Genomic DNA, 17,640 nt, shown 5'->3' with positions numbered 1-17,640 from the left:
AAAGTAGTAGATGTAATATATTTGGATTTACCGAAGGCCTTCAGTAAGTTACCAAATTGCAGACGCATGATTACGACCAGGGCGTGTGAGTCAGGGGACAGGTAGCAGAATGCATAGCAAGCTGGCTACAAAACAGAAAACAAAGAGTAGGGGTTAAAGATAGTTACTCAGACTCGCAAAAAGTGGGAAGTGATGTTCCACAGGGATCGGTGCTGGGACCACTGTTCTTCGACTCGGAAATCAATAGTACAATTTCGAAATTTGCAGGCATTGCGATATTGGGGAGTGCAGTTAATGCAAAGGAAGAATGGGTTAAATTGCAAGAAGACATTAATAAACTTGCAGAACGGGCGTGAAATTGGCAAATGAATTCCAATGTAAGTAAGGGTGAGATGGTGCATTTTGGTAGGAAGAATAAGGAATCACATACTGCTTGGTTAAAAAGAGTGTAAATGGGGTGGAGGAGTAAAGGGAACTGGGGCTCCAGATTCTCAAATTAATAAAAGCAGCAACAAAGGTTAAAATGGCCTTCAAAAGGCAAACCAAGCACTGGGGTTCATTTCTAGAGTGATAGGATTGAAAATTAGGGAAGTTACGTTCAACTTGTATCGAACTTTGTTAAGACCACACTGTGTCGAGATCTATGCTACATATTATACAAAGGATATATAGGCATCGGAGAAGGTGCAAAAATATTCACTAGGATGATACCAAAACTAAGAACATATATCTATCAGGAAAGTTTAAACAGGCTGCGTATCTTTCCTCTGGAAAAGAGAAGACCGAGGGGTGACCTGATGGAGGACTTTCAGATAATGAAAGGGTTTGACAAGGTAAACGTGGAGAATATGTTTCCATTTGTGTAAGGCGTGGTGGTGTGTGTCAGCTTCACCTCTGACTACTGAGCGGTCCGAATCGCTCCCACTCCCTGGGTTCTCGACCTTGGAATTATTTGGGGGTTGTGACAAAGTGCAGCAGAAAACTGGTTTTCAGAAAAAAAAACTGGGTTTATTGAAGTCACAAATGAACTTATAACATCAGGATAACACTGAGATTATGCAGACATACAAAGTACACATAGTTAAGAATGGGGAACACACGGCATAACGAGGGAAAATCACCCTACTAATCCCCTTACCCTTGTCCCACCCCCAAATCCTAACTAAATTGAACTAGGAGAGGTCGGGGATCATGCTCACCAACCAGGGTTCCTTGACAGTTCGAAATACAGCCATGTAAGCCGGTTGCAGTTTTTGTGTATGCTCTTTGTGTCCTCTGGGCCCTGCCACCAAAACCAACTTAAAACCTGCTCCAAAACTGCTGCTCCAAAACAGAACTGCTGAGAACCTGCCCAAAAACCAACTTAAAACCTGCTCCAAAACTTCTGCTACAAAACAGAACTGCTTCGAAGCTGCTCCAAAACAACCCCCCCACCACCTCCCCCGTTCGTAACTGGTGGCCCAGTTATACTGTTTTTCGAATTTCTTATCTGAATCCAAAACAAGGTTAGTTCTTTGTCTGAGTATGATGGGCTTCTTCAGGTGATTGTTGGCTTCCTGTCCCCGTAACTAGTCTTTAACTGAAAGCCATTGTATTGATTGGTTTGCATAATTGCATCGATTGCTACCTTCCCTGGTTTAGTCGTTCGTAGCCATAATTTATGCAAGGTTTTGATGGGCTTTAGTTTCGTGTAAGATGAAGTCTTTCTCTGGGTTGATTGTTTTAAAGGGAAGAATGCGTGTTATGTCTTCTCTCATTGTCTGGTTTTCAGGAACAATCCACACTGCACCCAACAAGCCCGGGCATGTCCAGTCCCAGTCCCAGGATTGTGATTTTTTGGAATTCTCTACCCCAGAGGGCTGTGGAAGCTCAGTCGCTGAGTACAGTTAAAACTGAGGTCGATAGATTTTTGGACACGAAGCGAATCAAGGGATATGGGGATCAGGCGGGAAAGTGGAGTTGAGGTTGAAGATCCGCTGTGATCTGATTGAATGGTGGAGCAGGCTCGAGGGGCCGGATGACATCATGCTGCTCCTATGTCTTATGTTCTTATGTATAGGTGTACCGTGGAGAGTACACTTTCGGTCAGTCCCTATAATGTGATAGTCAGTCTCAGGGAACGCACAAATATTGAGAACGGGTGTAGTTAGTGTTTAAATATAACACTAGAAAACTTAGAGACTCTACCAATATTCACAAAGGCTACGTATTCTTGCTACTAACTTATGAGAGGGCAAGGGAAAACTCATATTTAAGGAGATTCACACACTCTACAACGGTTGCAAAGCGATCCAGACAATATACCAATATTTACAAGTAGATCCATAGACTGCACTAAACTTTACTGGACGTGAAGAGACTGGAGTAATATTTACATGGGATCCAGAAACTGTTAGTATTTGGAGAATGATGCAGAGTTGGTGCCAATATTCATGGGGAGTATCCAAAGATGTTTCAATAATAATGGGAAATCATGAGATGGCCCAATGATTTTAGAATTATCCAGAGCCTTTATTGTTGCCTGTAGGAATATTTGCAGGGAAACCCATAGACTGTGCTAATATATACAGTACAATCCAAAAATTGTACCGTTACTTAAAGGTAAACTCAGAGACTGTACCAGTATTTCCAAGATAATCCATTGACTTAACAATATTGACGGGTTATCCAGAGATTACACCAATATTGGCAGGGTGGTCTTCAAGCTGACTGGTAAAATGATTCTGTTTCTATCTCTGAGTTTAAACCCAACCCTTTAGAAATGGGTAGAATCTAACTGAAATTAATTAATAAATCACGTTCAGAAATAATCTGCAATCTATAATTGAAGCTGCTCTCGCGTCACACCGATGCTATCAGATTGCGGGTCTCATAGTTTCTGTTCTTCCAAATATTAATTTAAGTAATGTGCTGAGCTTTTAGATTGACAACTGTGAAATATTTGGATAAATATATGTTGTGATATAAAATGTATTGGGTTGAAAGGCGTTAACTGAACCTGTTTATTCAGTGACTGTACTTCAATCAGCCTCCACGGGCCCTAATTGTTTCACTGGAGAGTTTCCCTTTTCTATAAATAAGGAGCTCCTTGCAATGTGTTATCCCATATTGTCAGGTGAAGTCCCAACTCCGGCCTTAACAGGGATCAGCGGCTCGACAGAGAGTGGGAGAAAGCGTCTGAATCTGAGAACAATAAATTGGAAAGTGACAAGAATGGGCCATAAACTGAGGACAGTAGATTGGAATGTTAAAACAATGGGTCATAATCTGGTTACAATAGATTGGAATGTTACAACAATGGGCAGGAGTTTCTCCTGGGACTTTGATTATCTTTCTGCTAATTATGATAGACTAAGATTAGCTGTTCGGATATACTTGGCACTTCGGATTATACAAAGGATTTACTATCCCATCCTCGCTGTTGCAGGTGTTCCTGGTAATATTCTATATTATTAATTCCCTAAACCATGTTTAACTGTATTACTGTTCTTCTCATTTACTTCCCCTTCCTTGATGCTGTTGCTGCGCCTGGTCAGTCTCTGTATCAAACTATCGATTATATAATCCACGATTAACTGTACGCATATCCCTCTCATTTATTCCTTCAAGTTCGCTGATTTTGGTGATCCTGGTGAGTTCAATATCGAGCTGTTATTTATATGTTCCACGTTTCACCGTATTACATTTCTTGTGAGTTACCATCCCCTCCTTTCTGCAGTTAGTGTTCCTGGATAGTCTCCATATTCACCCATTAACTCTAGAAAACAGGTTTCACTGTATTATTATTCTTGTCATTTACAATTCCCTCCTCGCTTCTATTGGTGTCCCTGGTAATCCTCTATATCCTATTTCCAGCTATTAATTCTCCAAGCCACGTTTCACTGTATAACTGTTCTTGTAAATTACAATCCCCTCCTCGCTGCTGTTGGTATTCCTGTTAACTTCTATATCAGCTATTAATTCTATAACACGTGTTTCACTGTGATACTGTTCTTCCCGTTTACTGTCTACTCCCCGATGATGATGCTATTGTTGATAAGCCTCCATATCCAGCTGTTAGTTTTGTAAACTACTTTTCACTGTATTACTGTTCTCGTAATTTACTGCCGCATCTTCACTTCTCCTGGAGCTCCTGCTTAGCATGCATATGTATATGGGGGATTCGGGACGCAAGGTGTAACTACGATGTTTGCTGGTAAGTTTCTATATCTATATGCGAACTCTGGGAAGGAGATGAAATTACGGGATCTCCTGGTAGATCTTTATATCTACATCTGTTTCCAGGATGCGAGATGTAATTCCGGCGTCTCCTGGTAAGTCTCTGCACCATCATGTGTTTCCAGGATGCGAGATATAATTACGGGGTCTCCTGGTCTCTATATCTACATGTGTTTCCAGGATGCGAGATGAAATTGCGGGGTCTCCTGGTAAGTCTCGATATCTACATGTGTTTCCAGGAAGCGAGATGTAATTACGGAGTCTCCTGGTTTGCTCTTTATCCATTTGGGGTTGTCGGGATCGGAGATGTAATTACGGGGTCTCCTCGTAAACCTCTATATCTATATCGGTTTCCAGGATGAAAGGTAATTACGGGTTTTCCATCTAAGTCTCCATAGCTACATTATTTATCCGGGATGGGAGATGTAATTCTGGGCTGTCCTCTTCATTCTCTGTATCCATATGGGGTTTCTCCGATGGGAGATATAATTACGGTGGTCTCCTGCTGATAAATTATATCCATATGGTGTTTCCAGGATTGGAAATGCAATTAAGGGATTCCCTGGTAAGTCTACATCTGTATCTGGTTTCCAGGATGGAAACTCGGCCTCCTTGGATGTGTCTAAATAGGTATGGGGTATCAGGAATGGGAGTTATAATTACAGGATTTTTTAGTCTGTCCCTATATCTGTATGGGTTTTCCGTGATGGGAGATGTCATTACGGGGACTCCACGTAAGTCTCTATCTCAATATGGGTTTCCGGGATGGGCGATGTAATTTTGGGGTCTCCTCGTAAGACTTTGCACCTATATGGGGTTTCTGGAATGGGTGATAAAATTACGGGATTCTGCTGCTAATTCTGAATATCTATTTGGGGTTTCTGGGATGTTAAATGTAATTACAGGCGTCTCCTGATAAGTCTTGCTATCGATATGGGGTTTCCGGAATTGGTGATCTAATTACCGGCACGCTTCTTAGGTCGTTATATCTTGAAGCGGTCTCTGGGATAGGTGATGTAATTGCGGAGGTGTCCTGCTAAGTCTTTATATCTATGTAGGGTTCCAGAATGGGAGATGTAATTCCGATATCTACTGGCATGTCCCTTTATCGATATGGGTTTTCTTGGATGGGAGATGCAATTACGGGAATTCCTGCTGATTGTCTATAATTTATATGGATCTTCTGGGATGGTAAATGTAATTACATGGTCTCCTGGTAAGTCTCTATATCGATATAGGGTTTCTGGGATAGAAGAGAAATTACATGGTCTCCTTGTATGTCTCTATATCGATATGGGGTTTCTGGGATAGAAGAGAAATTACGGGGTCTCCTGGTTTCTGGGATAGAAGAAAAATTACGGGTCTCCTGGTACGTCTCTATATCGATATGGGGTTTCTGGGATATAAGGTATAATTACAGGGTCTCCTGGTAAGTCTCGAAATCTATTTGTTTTTTTCGGGGTGGAAGTTTTAATCAGAGGGTCTCTTGGTAAGTCTCGATAAAGATATGGGGTTTCCCGGATTGAAGTTGTAATTACAGGGTCTTCCCGTATGTTTCGATAAATATGTGGGTTTTTCCGGTCTGGAAGTTGTAATTAGAGGGTCTCTTGGTAAGTCTCGATAGAGATATGGTGTTTCCGGGATGGAAGTTATAATTACGGGGTCTCCTGGTAAGTCGTTAGATCCATATGAGGTTTTCCGGAATGGAAGATGTAACTGCAGGGTCTCCTGCTGAGCCTCTATTACCAAATGCGATTTGGAGGATGGGAGCTGTGTTTACCCAGGTCTTCTGGGTGTGAGATTTCATGCAACATGGGTCCCTGGGAGTTAAGCTCTGTGATCAGGAGCCTGTGTGTGAGGTTGCTTTCAGAGGGCCCTTGGGGTGTGTCAGTATTTACAGTGGGTCCTGGACAGAATGTCACTATTGATAAATAATCCCTGGGATTGTGTCAATATTCAGAGGAAATGTAATTGAAGTTCTCAGTATTTGCAGAATGTTTGGGAGTGGTTGAGCGTTTACAGGGTTTGGTAAAGTGAGACAGGATTCTCAGGGAGTCCCCGGGAATGTTTTCAATCAAGTTCCGAACCTTGGAGTGTCTCAGAGATGCCATAGAATCCTCGGAGAATGTCATTATTAATAAACAGTACAGGAAGTATGTCAGTATATACACAGGGTCTGGGAGTATGTCAGTATATACACAGGGTCTGGGAGTATGTCAGTGTTTTCAGCAGGTTGCGAGCTGCGTTACATTATTCGTAGGATGTTCGCAGGCGAGTTCCAGGATTTATAGGATGTTTCTCAGTGAGTATCAGTATTCACTGGATGTTCTTTAGTAAAGTTCAGTATTTAAAGAATGTTCCTGCACGAGTGCCAGTAATTAAAGCATGTCGCTCGGCGAGTCATGTTATTCATTGGATTTTCCTGCATGAGTCTCAATAAATAGATGAAGTAACGTATGGAGTATTACTATTTACAGGATGCAGTTGTGAGGGTGACCGCATTTAGAGGATATTCCTGAGTGAGTGTCAATATTTACAGGATGTTTCTGAGTGAGTGTCAATATTTACAGGAAGTTCCTGAGTGAGTGTCAATATTTACAGCATGTTACTGAGTGAGCGTCAATATTTAAAGCATGTTACTAGGCAAGTGTCAGTATTTACAAAATGTTCCTGAGTGAGTGTCGGTCTTTGAAGGTTGTTCCAGATGGAGTGTCTGTATTTAGAGAATGTTCCTGGGTAAGTGTCAATATTACAGAGTGTGAGTATTTCAAGGAGTTTCCTGGGTGAGTGTCAGAATTTACAGGTTTTTCCCGAGAGAGTGTCAGTATTAACTGAATGTACTTGTGTGAATGTCAGTATTTACAGGATGTTCCTGAGTGAGTGTCAGTATTTGCAGGATGTTCCTGAGTGAGTGTCATTATTTCCAGTTGTTACTGAGTGAGTGTCAGTATTTACAGTATGTTCCAGAATGTATGTCAGTATTGACAGGATGTTCCTGGGTCACTGTCAGTATTTACCGATTATTCCTGGGTCGCTGTCAGTATTTACAGGATGTTCCGGAGTGAGTGTCATTATTTACGGATTATTACTTGGTCAGTGTCAGTATTTGCTGCTTTTTTCCTGAGTGAGTTTCCATATTTACAGGATCTTCCTGTGTGAGTGCCAGTCCTTACAGGATCTTCCTGCGTGATGTTTGTATTTACAGCATGTTCCTGGGTGAGTGTCTTTATTTAGATGATGACCCTGGGCGAATGTCAGTATTTGCAGGATGATCCTGAGTGAGTGTCTGTGTATACAAGATGTTTTCGAGTTAGTGTCAATATTTACAGGATGTTCCTGAGTGAGTATCATTATTTATAGGATGTTCCTGAGTGAGTGTCAGTATTTACAGTATGATTCTGAGTAAGTGGCAGTATTTACAGGATGTTCTTGATTGATTGGCAGTGTTTGCAGGATGTTCCTGAGTGAGTGGCAGTTTTTACAGGATGTTCGTGAGTGAGTGTCAATATATACCGGATGTGCCTGAGCGTGTGTCTTTATTTACAGGATGTTGCTGCGTGTTTATCACGACTTACAGGATGTTCCTGGGCGAGTGTCAGTGTTTACAGCATGTTCCTGAGTGCGCGTGAACATTTACAGGATGTTCCCGAGTGAGTATCAGTATTTAAACGATGTTCCCGAATGAGTTTCAGCATATACAGCATGTTCCTTGGTGAGTGTCAGTATTCACACGATGTTCCCGAGTGAGTGTCAGAATTAAACGTTGTTCCTCAGTGAGTGTCTGTGCATACAGGATGTTCCTTAGTGAGTGTCAGTATTTACGGATTATTCCTTGGTCAGTGTCAGTACTTGCTGCTTTTTTTTTTCCTATGTGTGTTTCTACATTTGCAGGATGTTCCTGTGTGAGTGCCAGGACTTACAGGATCTTCCAGCGTGATGTTTGTATTTACAGCATGTTCCTGGGTGAGCATCTTTATTTAGATGATGACCCTGGGCGAATGCCAGTATTTACAGGGTGTTCCTGATGGAGTGTCTTTATTTACAGGATATTCCTGAGTGAGTGTCTGTATTTACAGGATGTTCCTGAGTGAGTGTCACTATCTACAGGATGTTCCTGAGAGTGTCACTTTTTACAGGATGTTCCTGAGTGAGTGTCTGTATTTACAGGATGTTCCAGAGTGAGTGTCTGTATTTACAGGATGTGCCTGATTGAGTGTCACTCTTTACAGGATGTTGCTGAGTGAGTGTCTGTATTTACAGGATGTTCCAGAGTGAGTGTCTGTATTTACAAAATGTTCGAGAGTGAGTGTCTGTATTTACAGGATGTTCCAGAGTGAGTGTCTGTATTTACAGGATGTTCCAGAGTGAGTGTCTGTATTTACATGATGTTCCTGATTGAGTGTCTGTACTGACAGGATGTTCCTGAGTGAGTGTCAGTATTTACTGGATATTCCTGAGTGAGTGTCTGTACTTACAGGATGTTCCTGTGTGAGTGCTTGTATTTACAGCATGTTCCTAGGTGAATTTTCTTATTCACAGGATGTTCCTGAGTGATTCTCAGCAATTACATGATGTTCCTGGTTCTGTGTCGTAATTTGCAGGATGATCCTTACGACTGTCAGTATTTACACGATGTTCCAGGATGAGCGTCTGTATTAACCCGACGTCCTGAGTGAGTGAGAGTATTTACAGAAAAGCCCTTGAGTCAGTATCAGTATTTGCAGGTATTCCCTGAGTGCATTTCTGTGTTACAGGATGTTCCTGTGTGAGTGTCAGAATTCACAGGATCTTCCTGGGTGAGTTTCAGTATTTACAGGATGAACCAGGTGAATGTCAGTATTGACAGGATGTTCATGAGTGACTGTCAGTATTTACAGGATGTTCCTGGGTGAGTGTCAGTATTTCCATAATCGTCCTTCGTGATGTTTGATTCACAGGATGTACCAGGTGAATGTCAGTATTTATAGGATGTTCCTGGCGAGGGTAATTATTTACAGGATATTCTTGAGTGAGTGTCAGTATTTACATAATATTCTTGTGTGAATGTCAGTATTGATAGGATTTTCGTGAGTGAGTGTCAATATTTCAAGGAGCATCCTGAGTGAGTGTCTTTATTTACACGATGTTGCTGAGTGAGTGTCAATATTTACAGGATGTTCCGAAGTGAGTGTCAGTATTTACCGGATATCCCTGAGTGAGTGTTAGTATTTACAGATCATTCCAGGCTCATTGTCAACATTTACAGGTTGTTCCTGGGTGAGTGTCAGTAATAACAGGGTTTTCCTGAGAGAGTGTCATTATTAACGGGAAGTCCTTGTAGAGTGTCAGCATTTAGAGGTTGTTCCTGAATGACTGTTAGTAGTTACAGGATGTTCCTGAATTTGTGTCAGTATTTAAAGAATGTTACTGAGTGAGTGTCAATATTTACAGGAAGTTTCTGAGTGAGTGTCATTATTTGTAGGTTGCTCCTTGGTGAGTGTCAGTATTTACTGATTATTCCTGTGTCATTGCCAGTATTTACAGGATGTTCCTGATTGTGTGTCAGTATTTACTGGATGTTCCTCTGTGAGTCTCAGCATTGACAGGATTTTTCTGAGTGAATGTCAGTATTTCGAGGATGTTCCTGAGTGAGTGTCAGTATTAACAGGTTATTCCTGGGTCATTGCCATTATTTACAGGATCTTCCTGACTGTGCTTCAATATTTACTGGAAGTTCCTCTGTGAGTCTCAGCATTGACAGGACTTTTCTGACTGAGTGTCAGTATTTACAGGATGTTCCTGAGTGAGTGCCACTATTTACAGGATGATCCTGAGTCAGAGTTATTATTTATTGAATGATCCTGAGTGAGTGTCAGTATTTACAGGAGGTTCCTGAGTCAGTATCAGTATTTACAGGATTTTTCTGATTGAGTGTCAGTATTTACAGTATATTCCTGAATGAGTGCCCATATTTACAGGTTGATCCTGAGTGAGAGTCTCTATTTACAGAATGTTCCTTAGTGATTGTCAGTATTCACGCGATGTTGCTTGGTGAGTGTCAGTATTTCCTGGATTCACATGGAGAGCATCTGTATTTACAGGATGTTTCTGAGTGAATGTCAGTGTTGACGGGATATTCCTCTGTGAGTCCACTATTTCCAGGAAGTTCGTGCGTGAGTGTCAGTAATTAAAGGCCGTTCTTGAGTGAGTTGCAGAATTTACAGGACGATCCTGAGTGAGTGTCAGTATTTACAGAATGCTCTTGAGTGAGTGTCAGTATTTGCTGGATGTACCTGGTAAGTATCTGTATTTACAGGATGTTTCTGAGTGAATGTCAGTGTTGACGGGTTATTCCTCTTTGAGTCCATTGTTTACAGGATGTTCGTGCGTGCGTGTCAGTATTTCCAAGATGCTCCTGAGTGAGTGTCAGTATTTACAGGAAGCTTCTGAGTGCGTGTCAGTATTAACAGGATGCTCCTGAGTTAGTGTCAATATTTACTGGTTGCTCCTGAGTGAGTGTCAGTATTTACAGGATGTTCCTGAAAAAGTGTCAATATTTACAGGATGCTCCTGAGTGAGTGTCGATATTTATCAGATGTTCCTGTTTGATTGTGGGTATTTACAGGATGTTCCTCGGTGAGTGTCAGTATTTAGAGGATGTTCCTCGGTGAGTGTCAGTATTTACAGGATGTTCCTCGGTGAGTGTCAGTATTTAGAGGATGTTCCTCGGTGAGTGTCAGTATTTACAGGATGTTCCTCGGTGAGTCTCAGTATTTGAGGATGTTCCTCGGTGAGTGTCAGTATTTACAGGATGTTCCTCGGTGAGTGTCAGTATTTAGAGGATGTTCCTCGGTGAGTGTCAGTATTTAGAGGATGTTCCTCGGTGAGTGTCAGTATTTACAGGATGTTCCTCGGTGAGTGTCAGTATTTAGAGGATGTTCCTCGGTGAGTGTCAGTATTTAGAGGATGTTCCTCGGTGAGTGTCGGTATTTAGAGGATGTTCCTCGGTGAGTGTCGGTATTTACAGGATGTTCCTCGGTGAGTGTCAGTATTTAGAGGATGTTCCTCGGTGAGTGTCAGTATTTAGAGGATGTTCCTCGGTGAGTGTCAGTATTTAGAGGATGTTCCTCGGTGAGTGTCAGTATTTACAGGATGTTCCTCGGTGAGTGTCAGTATTTAGAGGATGTTCCTCGGTGAGTGTCAGTATTTAGAGGATGTTCCTCGGTGAGTGTCAGTATTTACAGGATGTTCCTCGGTGAGTGTCAGTATTTAGAGGATGTTCCTCGGTGAGTGTCGGTATTTACAGGATGTTCCTCGGTGAGTGTCAGTATTTAGAGGATGTTCCTCGGTGAGTGTCAGTATTAACAGGATGTTCCTCGGTGAGTGTCAGTATTTACAGGATGTTCCTCGGTGAGTGTCAGTATTTAGAGGATGTTCCTCGGTGAGTGTCAGTATTTGGAGGATGTTCCTCGGTGAGTGTCAGTATTTGGAGGATGTTCCTCGGTGAGTGTCAGTATTTAGAGGATGTTCCTCGGTGAGTGTCAGTATTTAGAGGATGTTCCTCGGTGAGTGTCAGTATTTACAGGATGTTCCTCGGTGAGTGTCAGTATTTAGAGGATTTTCCTCGGTGAGTGTCAGTATTTAGAGGATGTTCCTCTGTGAGTGTCAGTATTTACAGGATGTTCCTCGGTGAGTGTCAGTATTTACAGGATGTTCCTCGGTGAGTGTCAATTTTTTCAGGATGTTCCTTAGTGAGCGTAAGTATTTGCAAGCTGTTCCTGGGTGAGTGTCAGTTTATACAGGATGTTCCTGGGTGAGTGTCATTATTTACAGGATGTTCATGGGTGAGTGTCAGTATATACAGGATGTTCCCCGGTTAGTGTCAGTATTTCAAGAATGTTCCTGAGTGAGTGTCAGTATTTACAGGATGTTCATGGGTGAGTGTCAGTATATACAGGATGTTCCCCGGTTAGTGTCAGTATTTCAAGAATGTTCCTGAGTGAGTGTCAGGATTTACAGGATGTTCCTGGGTGAGTGTCAGAATTTACATGATGTAGCAGGTGAGTGTCAATAATTACAGGATGTTCCTGCGTGATGTTTTATTTACACGATCTACATGGTGAGTGTTATTTTTTACAGGATGTTCCTGGCTGAGTGACAGTATTTGCATGGTCTTCCTGCGTGATGTTTTATTTACAGGATGTACCAGGTGAGTGTCAGTATTTAGAGAATGTTCCTGGGCGATTGTCAGTATTTACAGGATGTTCCTGATTGAGTGTCAGTATTTACAGGATGTTCCTGAGTGAGTGTCAGTATTTACAGGATATTCCTGAGTGAGTGTCAGTATTTACAGGATATTCCTGAGTGAATGTCACTATTTCCAGGATATTCCTTAGTGAGTGTCAGTATTTACAGGATGTTCCTGAGTGAGTGTCAGTATTTACAGGATATTCCTGATTGAATGTCAGTATTTACAGGATATTCCTGAGTGATTGTCATGATTTACAGAATGTTCCTGGGCGAGTGTCATTTTTTACAGGATGTTCTTGAGTGAGGGTCAGTATTTACAGAATATTCTTGTGTGAGTGTCAGTATTGATTGGATGTTGCTGAGTGAATGTCACTATTTACAGGATATTCCTGAGTGAGTGTCAGTTTTTACAGGATTTCCCCGAGTGAGTGTCAGTATTTACAGGATGTTCCTGAGTATGTGTCAGTTTTTACAGGATTTTTCTGAGTGAGTGTCAGTCAGTATTTACAGGATGTTCCTGACTGAGTGTTTTTATTTACACGATGTCCCTGAGTGAGTGTTATTATGTACGGAACGATCCTGAGTGAGTGTCAGTATTTACAGTTCGTTCCTGGGTGAGTGTCAATATTTACAGGATGTTCTTGAGTGATTTTCAGTATTTAAAGGTTATTCTTGAATGAATGTCAGTATTCACAGGATGTTCCTGAGTGAGTTTCAGTATTCACAGGATGTTCCAGAGTGAGTGTCAGTATTTGCAGGTTATTCCTCCATGAGTGTCAGTATTGATAGAATGTTCCTCAGTGATTTTCAGTATTTACAGGATGTTGCTGAGTGAATGTCAGTATTTTCAGGATGTTCCTGTTTGATTATCATTATTTACAGGATGTTCCTGGGTGAGTGTCAGTATTTTCATGATGTCCCTGAGTGTGTGTCACTGTTGACAGAATGTTCCTGGTTGAATGTTTTTTATTCACAGCATGGCCCTGGGTGTGTGTCAGTATTTACAGGATGTTCCTAGGTGAGTGTCAATATTTACAGAAGGCTCCTGGTTGAATGTCGGTATATACAGTATATTCCGAGGTGAATCACATTATTTACAGAATGTTCCTCGTTGACTGTCTGTATTTACAGCAGGGTCCCGGGTGAGTGTCATTGCTTAAAGAATGTTCCTGGGTGAGTGTCAGTATTTTGGCGATGTTCCTGGGTGAGTGTCATTATTTGCAGCATGTTCCTGTTTTAGTGTCAGTATTTGCAGGAATTTCCTGTTTGACTGTCAGTATTTACTGGATGTTCCTAGCTCAGTGTCAGTATTTACAGGATGTTCCGAGGTGAGTGTCAGTATTTATAGATTGTTCCTAGGTGGGTGTCAGTATTTACAGTATGTTACTTGGTGAGTGTCAGTATTTATAGATTGTTCCTAGGTGGATGTCAGTATTTAGACGATGTTCCTGGGTCAGTGTCAGTATTTACAGGATGTTACTCGATGAGTGTCAGTATTTACAGGATGTTACTCGGTGAGTGTCAGTATTTATAGATTGTTCCTAGGTGAGTGTCAGTATTTATAGAATGTTCCACGTGAGTGTCAGTATTTATAGATTGTTCCTAGGTGAGTGTCAGTATTTATAGAATGTTCCACGTGAGTGTCGGTATTTAGACGATGTTCCTGGTTCAGTGTCAGGATTTGCTGGATGCTCCAAGTTGAGTGTCAGTATTTCTAGATTGTTCCGAGGTGAGTGTCAGTATTTATAGATTGTTCCTAGGTGAGTGTCAGTATTTATAGATTGTTCATAGGTGAGTGTCAGTATTTAGACGATGTTCCTGGGTCAGTGTCAGTATTTGTAGGATGTTACTAGGTAAGTGTTAGTATTTATTGATTGTTACTTGGTGAATGTCAGTATTTAGAGGATGTTCTTGGGAGAGTTACAGTTTTATCAAGATGTTCTGGGTGAGTGTAAGTATTTGCAGCCTGTTACGAGGTGACTGTCAGTATTTACAGGTTGTTCCCAGGTGAGTGTTAGTATTTACAGGATGTTCCTCGCTTAGTGTCAGTATTTCAAGAATGTTCCTGTTTGAGTGTCAGTATTTAGAGGATGTTCCTTTGTGAGTGTCAGTATTTACAGGATGTTCCTGAGTGAGTGTCATTATTTATAGGATATTCCTAGCTGAGGATCATTATTTTCACAATTTTCCTCAGTGAGTGTCATTATTTACAGGATGTTCCTGGTTAAGTAACAGTATTTATGGAATGTTCCGAGGTGAGTGTCAGTATTTAAAGGATGTTCCATGTTGAGTGTCAGTATTTACAGGATGTTCCTGGTTGAGTGTCAGTGTTTACAGGATGTTCCTGGTTAAGTGTCACTATGTACAGGATGTTTCTGGTTGAGTGTCAGTATTTACAGGTTGTTTCTAAATTTGTGTCAGTATTTGCTGGATCTTTCTATTTGTGTGTCAGTAATTATACGTTATTCTCAAGTGATTCTCACTCTTTACTGGATGTTCCTTTGTGCGTGGCAGTACTTGTGGGATGCATAAACTTTTTTTGTATTCCCGTTAGTTTGAAATCTGAGAAGTTATCTAATCGACGTGTTTAAAGTCACAAATGGATTGAATCGGGTAGATATCGATTTTTTTTCCATTCTGGTGGAATCCAAAAGTAGAGGGCAAATTATTCCATTTAGGAGCGAAATCAGGAGGCACTTTTTCACATAACGGGTAGTGGAAACCTTGAACACTCTTCCCCAAATGGATGTGTGTATTGGATCAATTCACATTTTCGAGACTGAAATTGATAGTTTTGTGTTTATTAACAAATTATATGGATCAAAAGGTCGGTAAAAGGAGTTGAGATGTAAATCAGCCATTATCTTATTGGATGGTGAACAGACTCGAGCGGCTCAATGGCCCACTCCTGGTCCTTTGTTCTGGATTCGCATTGACTTATTGTTATAGAACCTGTACTTACCAACGCACTCGGGCTTTGCCTGAATGGGCACGCACCCTGGTAACCCTGTAAGTATTGATTCACCCACCCATGTAAACACTGACGCATTCTGGCGTCTGCCTGAATATGTACACGCTCTGGTACTGTTTCGTTCGGCCTCAGCTGGAGTATTGTGCCCAATTCTGGGAACCATACTTTAGAAAGTTCGTCAAAGAAAGAGTGCAGAGGCCATTGGCTAAAATGGTGGCAGGGATAAAGGGTTTCATTATGCGGAGAGACTAGTGAAGCTGGGATTGTTCACTTAGAGCAGAAAAAGCCATGCGGAGATTTAATAAAGATGTTCAAACTAATGAGGGTTTTTGATAGAGTAAACAAGTAGAAACTGTATCCACTGGCAGGAGGGTCGGTTACCAAAGGAACGGATTTAAGAAAATTGGCAAAGAAAGCAGGGGGAGATGGGGAGAATTTTTTTTTTTCATGCAGCGAGTTGTTATGATATGGAATGTATTGTCTGAAAGGTGGTGGAAGAATATTTAACAGTAGCTTTCAAAAGGTAATTGGATACATACTTGAAAAGGAAACATTTTCAGGGCTTTAGGGAAAGGGCAGGGGAGTGGGACTAACTGGATAACTCTTTCAAAGAGCCGGCACGGGTACGGTGGACCGAGTTTCCTCCTTGTCTTTATGATTCTTTTACTGAATGAAATATTGACACTGTCCACCGACCCTTTTCTGGACTGACACGGTCTGGAGACTGAATGAAAAGATCAACATTAATGTGGATTTAGTGAATGTACCAATTGTTCAGAGGGTTTCAGGGACTATACCACATTAACACGGGATCCAGAGACTGTCGGAATATTGAAAGTTGGATTAATGGATGCCCTGAATGTTTATAGGGGCGCTTAGAATCTGTGGCCATATCTACAAGAGTTCAAGGGACGGTCCGATTTTAACAAGTGGGTCCACAGATTAAGAAAATATTTACTTTAGAATCACGGATTGTGTTAATATTTACACTTGATTCAAAGGATCTACCAATATTTACAGGGGGATCTGTTTCATTGGAAACCTATTTTCTTTCATGTGTAATTTAATCCCGTTCATTTATTTAGTTCTCAATCCACTCCTGATTCCAGCAGAAATCTCTGTTTGTTTCACTATTCCCCAGTACAATCACTATTATTATATTTAAACTCTGTCTCCAGTGGAAAGCCGTATCACAAGTATAATAATCAGATCCATCACTGGATGCAGTAATAAAGGAGCAAATTTCACCACGAACTTCATCAAACTGTTGCTTTTGCTCCCAGCCTGATGTATAATTTCCCTGTTTATTTCCCTTCCTTACAGTTAACTTAGTGACAATTGTGATCCTGTCCCGAGGAAAGTGCGGCCTCTCCAAATGTGTCACTCGCTACCTGGTGGCCATGGCAGCGGCGGATCTATTGGTCGTTATCATCGATCTGATTTTGAGGCAGATTCCCATTGCTTATTACGAACTATTACTTTTACTCGATAACATCCCCGTGTGTAATATCCACGCCGTCCTGCTTTATGCAGCCACAGACTGTTCTGTCTGGTTCACCGTCACTTTCACCTTTGATCGATTGGTCGCCATTTGTTGCCAGAAACTGAAAACTAAATATTGCACCGAGAAAACGGCGGCTGTGGTTCTGGGAACAGTGACTGTGCTGAGCTGTTTAAAGGACATCACCTGGTACTTTATGTTATCGCGTTGGTATACTCTTGGCAACGTCCCCTGGTTTTGTACTGTCGAGGGCAGTGTTAACGATTGGCGGGTATGGGGAGCAATCGAAATTTTTCATTATATTCTAACCCCGGGGGTCCCATTTCTTCTGATTCTGCTGCTCAATGTTTTAATCGTGAAACACATTGTCGCGTCCAACAGAGCCCGCAGGAGACTCCGGGACCACAGCAGTGAAGAGAGTCCCAGTGACCCAGAAATTACGAGTCGAAGGAAGTCCATTATTTTACTGTTCGTCATCTCGGGGAATTTCATTCTGTTATGGTCGATGTTTACGTTGTATTCTATATGGATGCGGGTGTTGGGTTTCACAGATCGGAATGTAATACCGCCTATCTTTCTCATGGAACTGGGATTCATGCTCCAGCTCCTGAGTTGCTGCACAAACACTTGTATTTATGCTGTGACCCAGACTAAATTCAGAGAGCAGTTGAAGAATTTGTTGAAATATCCCTTTTCTCTAATTGTTAAAACCATTAAATGA

At 41.5% G+C, this 17,640-nt stretch overlaps 1 protein-coding gene across 1 annotated transcript; it reads left to right on the top strand.

Annotated features, from left to right (window-relative positions):
• Nucleotides 1-3,213: 3,213 nt before the first annotated feature.
• Nucleotides 3,214-17,640, top strand: LOC137312933 (probable G-protein coupled receptor 139). The gene is made up of 2 exons (XM_067979302.1): nucleotides 3,214-3,436; nucleotides 16,742-17,640. Exons 1-2 carry the CDS (start codon nucleotides 3,214-3,216, stop codon nucleotides 17,638-17,640), a joined length of 1,122 nt encoding a protein of 373 aa, XP_067835403.1.

This window comes from Heptranchias perlo, unplaced genomic scaffold (genome assembly GCF_035084215.1).
Source record: "Heptranchias perlo isolate sHepPer1 unplaced genomic scaffold, sHepPer1.hap1 HAP1_SCAFFOLD_44, whole genome shotgun sequence".
NCBI classification, from domain to species: domain Eukaryota; kingdom Metazoa; phylum Chordata; class Chondrichthyes; order Hexanchiformes; family Hexanchidae; genus Heptranchias; species Heptranchias perlo.
This window is presented reverse-complemented; position numbering and strand designations above follow the sequence as displayed.